The sequence below is a fragment of the Pinus tabuliformis genome, chromosome 5_1 (assembly GCF_031772625.1).
Source record: "Pinus tabuliformis cultivar Carrire ecotype Pingquan chromosome 5_1, CPIR1, whole genome shotgun sequence".
Classification (NCBI taxonomy): domain Eukaryota; kingdom Viridiplantae; phylum Streptophyta; class Pinopsida; order Pinales; family Pinaceae; genus Pinus; species Pinus tabuliformis.
The window spans coordinates 41,486,612-41,493,912 of record NC_142305.1 but is presented as its reverse complement, the minus strand read 5'-3'; the positions used below and the strand labels follow the sequence as shown (position 1 = coordinate 41,493,912).

Below are 7,301 nucleotides of genomic sequence, written 5' to 3'. Positions count from 1 at the left end.
ATATATTATATTTTCACAAGATGTGTAATTCTTTTATTTATTTTTAAATATGTTAATGTAGAGATTAAATAAAATATTTGAATATCAATGTCAACAAATATATTTCAATAGCTCTATACCCAACCATGGTTAGCATAGAATTGATACATCATTCATTCATTCATATTCATATTCATATATATATATATATATAACCTCACATTTATCAAGAGAAAAAAGGGATTAAATAAGTTGAGGAACAAACTTTCAAATCTTTAACTTCAAAAAAAATTGCACCTCAAAAGATTTAATCCCTCTTGGTATTTACTAGATTTGTGGATATACACTAGTTAATTAGATGACTCAATATTGTTTGTACGTAAAAGACTATATCTATTCTTACATTTATATATAGATAAACAATTTGTTATTCCCTACTCTTATATTAATTTTATATAAAAAGATAAAGTAATTAAAAGTAAGACTAAAAAAATTATTATATTTTTTTTTATTCAAGCTTTTATGATCCATAATGAATTAAGCAAAGTCTTTTGGTAGAAATCACATAAGAGAATGTTTTGGCAGAAAATGCTCTCTATTTAAGCCTTTGCCATGGTTTGCCTCTTCATCTAGTCCTGATGATGAACCACACTTGTTGGAACGCTTCGGCAAAAAAATTCTCTTATGTTTTTCTTATGTAATTTCTACTGAAAGACTTTACTTAATATATTATATTTTCATAATATGTGAAATTCTTTTTTTTTTAATATGTTAATATAGACATTAAATAAAATATTTAAATATCAATGTCAACAAATATATTTCAATACCTAACCATCATTAACATGAAATTTTTGTTATTACATACATAACATAATATATATTATATAATTACATAGTTATTTTAATCAATTAATTTATATCTACTAATTTATCAAGATTTAATAATTAATTCCTTATTCATAAATATGTAATTTATTATTATTTACTTTCATATGTTTTTTATAAAATTTTCTAATCAATAAACGAATTACTTAGTTATATGTACATTTATTAGTTTATATATATTTAATGTGTGTTTTTTAAACCATGTATGTATATTTATGAGCTATTTATGTAGATGTGTTTATGTTATATTTTTTTGTATTCAAGCTTTTGTGATCCATAATGAATTAAGGAAAGTTTTTTGGTAGAAATCATATAAGATAATTTTTTGGCAGAAAATGCTCTCTATTTAAGCTTTTGCCATGGTCTGCCTCTTCATCTGGTCCACACTTGTTGGAACGCTTCAGCCAAAAAAATCTCTTATGTTTCTCTTATGTGATTTCTACCAAAAAACTTTACTTAATATATTATATTTTCATAACATGTGAAATTCTTTTTTTTTAATAGGTTAATTATAGACATTAAATAAAATATTTAAATATCAATGTCAACAAATATATTTCAATAACTCTATATCTAACCATCATTAACATGAAATTTTTGTAATTACATACATAACATAATATATATTATATAATTACATATTTATTTTAATAAATTAATTTATATCCACTAATTTATCAAGATTTAATAATTAATTCGTTATTCATAAATATGCAATATATTATTATTTACTTTGATATGTTTTTTATAAAATTTTCTAATTAATAAACTAATTAATTAGTTATATGTACATTTATCAGTTTATACATATTTAATGTGTTTTTTTTAAACCATGTACGTATATTTATGAGCTATTTATGTAGATGTGTTTAGTATTTATATGTACATTTATCAGTTTATATATGTTTAATATATTTTTTTAAACCATGTATATATATATTATGAGCTATTTATGTAAATGTGTTTAGTATTTATATGTACATTTATCAGTTTATATATATTTAATGTATTTTTTTCTAAACCATGTACGTATATTTATGAGCTATTTATATAGATGTGTTTATGTTATATGAGTGTATATATTTTATGAGTTAATTTATATTTATTTTTAGAAATTTAATAATTGATAGATAAAATAAAATGGTTTTTAAAAGTAGGTATATGTATTTGTATTTATATTTATATTTATATTTATGATTTAATTTATATGTTTTTATGTAGGTTAGTATATTAGTATATAAGTGTTTTTTTAAATGAATGTAAATATTTATATTTAATATATGTTATTTTCATTAAATTTTTATAATTTATAAATGAAATATATATTTATATCTATGAATTAATTTATATGTTTTTTATTTATATATATCTATATATATGGTTCTTAGGGTTAGTTTAAATGGTAGAATTTCTTAATTGAAGTATTTTTTTAATAGAAAGTTATATGTTAATTTTGGGTTTGGCTTTGTTAATATTGACACACACATATATATTATTTTTAAAAGATATTCCATTCTTAATAAATATAGAATATTTTTACAATTATATTAAATCAATTTTATATAGAGAGATGAAGTAATTAAAAGTAAGACTAAAAAAATATTATATTTTCACAAGAAGTGTATTTATTTATTTTTTAAATATTTTAATGTACACATTAAATAAAATATTTGCATATCAATGTCAACTAATATATTTCAATAGCTCTATATGCAATTATGGTTAGCATGGAATTGATATATGTTCATTCATATATATATCAAGGGAAGAAAGGGATTAATTATGTTAAGGAACAAACTTTCAAGTCTTGCACTTAAAAAAAAATTAATCTTTCTTAATACTTACTAGATTTATGTATAATTTATAGATATACATGGATTAAATAGATGAGTCAACATTGTTTGTAAGTAAAAAGTCATAACTATTTTTCCATTTATATAAATAAACAATTTTTTATCACATACATAAAATAAGATATATTATATAATTACAACTTTACATTAATAAATTAATTTATATCAACTAATTTATTAAAATTTACTTTATTAATTAATTCTTACACATAAATATGTAATTAATTAATAAATTCTTATTCTGTAATTTTTTAAGAAAATTTTCTAATTCCAAAAATTAATTACTTAATTATAATTAAACTTGCTATTATACTAAATAGTAAACATCTAAGAGATTGTAACCTACCTAACACTCTAATAATAAATATGATATGTTTTTGGAGAATTTTAATAATTCATAAATGGAATAAAGCTACTATTAAAAGTATTTATATGTACATTTATGAGTTTATATATACATGTAATGTATTTTTTTTTAAACAATGTAAATATATTTATGAGCTATTTAGGTAGATGTGTTAATGTTATATGAATGTATGTATATTTTATAATGTAATTTATATTTGTTTTTAGAATTTTAATAATTTATAGATAAAATAAATAGTTATTAAGAGTGTGTATATTTACTTGTATTTATATTTATAGGTTAATTTATATGTTTTATGTATGTTAATATATATTAGTGTATGTGTGATTTTTTTAAAATGAATGTATATATTTATGGTTGACTTATGTTATTTTTAGAATTTTTATAATTTATTTGTGAATTAAATTGTTTATTTTATATATCACTATTTATTTAAGACTCATGAATATATATATATGCTTATTATTATATGTATTTTTAAGGGTTAGTTTAATTGGTAGAGTTTTTGTAGTTAAAGTATTTTTTGAATGAGAAATCATATGATTAATTCTGATTGATTCTCTCCATTTGATTTTGTTGATAAATTAGTTAAAAAAGTTTCTTTAATTACATTTTTCCAAATATTTTTAAGATATGTATAAAATTATTTATATATCCCTATTTTATGAATGAAAATATATTTGTGTATCTGTATATGTTTAAATAAATATACATTTATTTTAAGAGTTTATTTATGCCCAACATCAGCATTCTATTCCTCAATAGACAATTTGTTGTTGCATGCGGAAAAGAGCGGTGCCATAGATGTCACGATCTTAAACATCAAGTAAATTATGCAAGTACTGTCCGCTTGTGAAATGGTACTTGAGACCTAAAAGTATTATGCAAGTATTGACCGCCTGTGAAATGGTACTTGAGACATGCCATTATTTTCGACAATGAGAGCCCACAACAAAGGTACCGCATAACCAGAAAGTCTACTATAAATATATTGTACACCACTAATTTTAACGATACTTATATTGTACACCACTAATTTTAAATATATGGTACACCACTAATTTTAACGATACTTTTTGAAATAAATAATTCATGGTTGAATTTTCAGACGTGAAGCAGATGCCCTTCTCGAGAACTCCGTGAACGGTTGAAAATGCTTTGAGCGTCCATATCAACGACCATTTGGTCAATAATCATACAATAAAAATAAATAAATGCATGCGCTGCAGATTTGAATACGCAGATGCAGAGCTACAGCTAGTTCGGGCCTTATGAATGGCTGCCCTTGGGTTTCCTAACAAGTAACTTCAATGTGATGTAACACACAGAGCTGAAATGGGACTATCTTATCCTAACCTACCTTTATCTTATTGTGGTCGACCCCACCGCCTGGTTCATTTTTCTGAAAATTTTGCTAGGGTTTGGATGTGAAAGGCAGGAAAACGACGCGATGCTCGTATGGATGGGTGACAGGTAAGAAGAAAACAATACGGTAGAATACAAACATTTCTATAGCAAATTGGATGCGAAATCTGGGATCGGAGGGCTTTCCCCTGCATCCATACGACATTAATGCATGCGTCTTCACAGATATTCATTGAAAAAGTCATTCACAGTGGTGTACGATTCTTCGGCATAAAGTTCGCAGGCCTCCAGATCGTGATGTCCATCGATTTCGAATTTGTATTGGCATCCATTGATGAAGATGTCATGGGTGAGAGAAGCTACAATGCTCTCCGGTAAGTAGTTGGCTGCACGAATGAAAAACGTCAGTCCACCAAACATGGTAAGTTCTGTTAATATGACAAAAAATTCTACCAAACATGGTAAGTTCTGTTAATATGACAAAAAATTCTACCAAACATCTACCAGCCAGTCAAACCATTAAAGATCTGCTTTGAAAACAGAGCAATGCCATCTTAAAAAAATCATCTCAGATGGTAGGTGGAGTGTCCGGCCAAAACGTTAAACGGATAAAAATCCCATACAAGATTCTCTTCCGGAAAATATTAACGTGAAAAAGAGTGTTTGGAAATATACCTCTGGCTATTGCCAACAAATCTTGTTCAGATATGCAGACCTTGGGCAGGGTCTTGCCAATCTTCTTCTCCCATATGGCAGCGAGCTCGTTTAGCGTAAGAAAATTCTTTGGGGGCCTGAAGTGAACAGTTTTGTTTACAGTTCTAAGATCGTCCACAGTCTTGATGGTGTACTTGCCAATGTCAGATCCAGTCACGAAGTAAGCTGTATATGTATGTATTAGCAGAGGATCTCAATCTTGACTCTTGACCCTTAATATGTATGTATTAGAAGAAGATCTCAATCTTGACCATTAAACAGCTAATGGGATTTAGGAAAATTACGGAATGATACCTTTGACGTTCCCATCGCCATAGATTTCGAACTGTTCTGTTGGAGGAGGAAGCTCAGAGGGATGAGTGTGATAAAAATAAGGCCAACCAGCTATTGAGTTGCAGCAGATGTAAGTGAAAGGGATGTTGGCAGCCTCCACAGCTCGCCTAATCTTTCTCTTCTCCTTGTAGAAGGTCAGTCCAGGCTCCACTGGCTCAGCTTTGTCGATGTCATGCCCGAATTCCGAAGGGAGAAACCTCTGCACCCACCATATGTATGGATGGAGCTATCTTTTCAGCCATTCTTATAGGGAAGAAAAGAAGTAAAACGTTATTAGCATCTCATATTTGCCCCTGAGCTAACCTGAGAGGCAGGACTGCCCAATAGAACGTTCAATATTATCCCAAATTGTAATTAAGAGAATTTCACTACAAATAACAGCTCATTAGGTGCACATGAGTTTCATCAGGCACCAGCGCTAATAAATATTGATAATGAAAAAGACTATTATTAGTAATCATCTTTTTTTCATAAGAAAAAACATGTTTTTAATATTTGACAGGAAATACAAAATTACAATCGTTTGATTGATTTAATCTCGGCACATATTTTTTATATTTCATAGCCTAAATAACAACACAACAACACTTATAACTTGACGGTTAAAAATAAAAAAGTATAATCCCTAGACTAAATAAGAACACTTAATAGCTCAAAAAACAAAAAACTAGGCCAAATTATTACTCATTGTCTATCTATCAACAATACACTAACCTTAACTGTCCCAACTTCCTTAATGGCGTCCACAATCTTGAGCTGCTCTGCAATTTCTCGGCCTCCCATGGTAGAGATAACAACGTCCATGTCCTTCAATGTATTTACTAAGAGGTTGTGATCACTCAAAGACCCCTGCAGCCATTTCCATGAATCAGATAATAAGAAACGTATCATATAGTAAAAGATGAACATTAAGGGGACAACCAAAAACTTATATAGAGGAAATGGAAGATGATTTACATAAAGAATATGGACCCCGGCATCCTTCAATTGTTGGACGCGCTGTGCTTTGGCCAGGTCACAAGCAGCAAACGGGCGTATAAGAGCATAGGTAGGATGACCAGCAGCCACAGCTTCTTGGGCAACAAAACGGCCAATGTAACCTGTGGCTCCAATCACCAGTATTCTTGAGGTGGCAGAGGAATTTAGATGAGGCTTCTCCATCTCACAATTTGCTGCAGCCATAGAGGTGGTCACAATAGACGTGTTGTTTTCCACCATGTCTGCAGCTACATAGAGCACAGTATGAGCTACTTCAGTTCCACAGACCGCCATGGCTGCAACTTCTTATTTGCTATGCACCCTTTTTACTCAGATTTCCAAGCCTCAGCCAACTCCAGAAGAATAAAACCTATCTTGCTTAGCTTGTTCAACTGCTAGAACGGGGCAAGGCCGTTTTATAGATAAGAAAATTTGGCTTCCGTGATTGAATTTGTCTTGGTTACACATCTATCTCAACAAACAAAAGTTTCAACTACCATTCTCACATTACAGTCCGGGCATTCCTATTTGTACGACTTAACGTGACTTAACCTGAGGTTAAGCTTGCCTCCACCATGTAAACAACAGGTTACTTTTCACCCTGGTTGAACTGTATCAAAACCCCTGTCAGTCATAATTGGGTTCTATATATTCATGTAAGCTACATTAGCGGACGCTACAGACAGACATCCAGGGCAAGTTAGGATAGCTATGCTTGCATTGAGACTGGTGCAAGATCGTATTTTATTTGGTTAATCGTGTGTTTTATTTGGTTAATCGTGTTTATTGGGTTGTCCCACAGAGAAAAATCCGTGCTTGACCAA

The 7,301-nt window shown here is 28.7% G+C and overlaps 1 protein-coding gene across 1 annotated transcript; it reads right to left on the bottom strand.

The window, feature by feature from the left end:
* Window positions 1–4,227: 4,227 nt before the first annotated feature.
* LOC149163378 (leucoanthocyanidin reductase-like) lies at window positions 4,228–6,908 on the bottom strand. Its single transcript, XM_089431681.1, has 5 exons — window positions 6,457–6,908; window positions 6,214–6,348; window positions 5,461–5,698; window positions 5,128–5,331; window positions 4,228–4,838 (listed from the first exon to the last, which is right to left on the bottom strand). Exons 1-5 carry the CDS (start codon window positions 6,769–6,771, stop codon window positions 4,672–4,674), a joined length of 1,059 nt encoding a protein of 352 aa, XP_089287807.1. The 5' UTR covers window positions 6,772–6,908; the 3' UTR covers window positions 4,228–4,671.
* Between the last annotated feature and the right edge of the window lie 393 nt (window positions 6,909–7,301).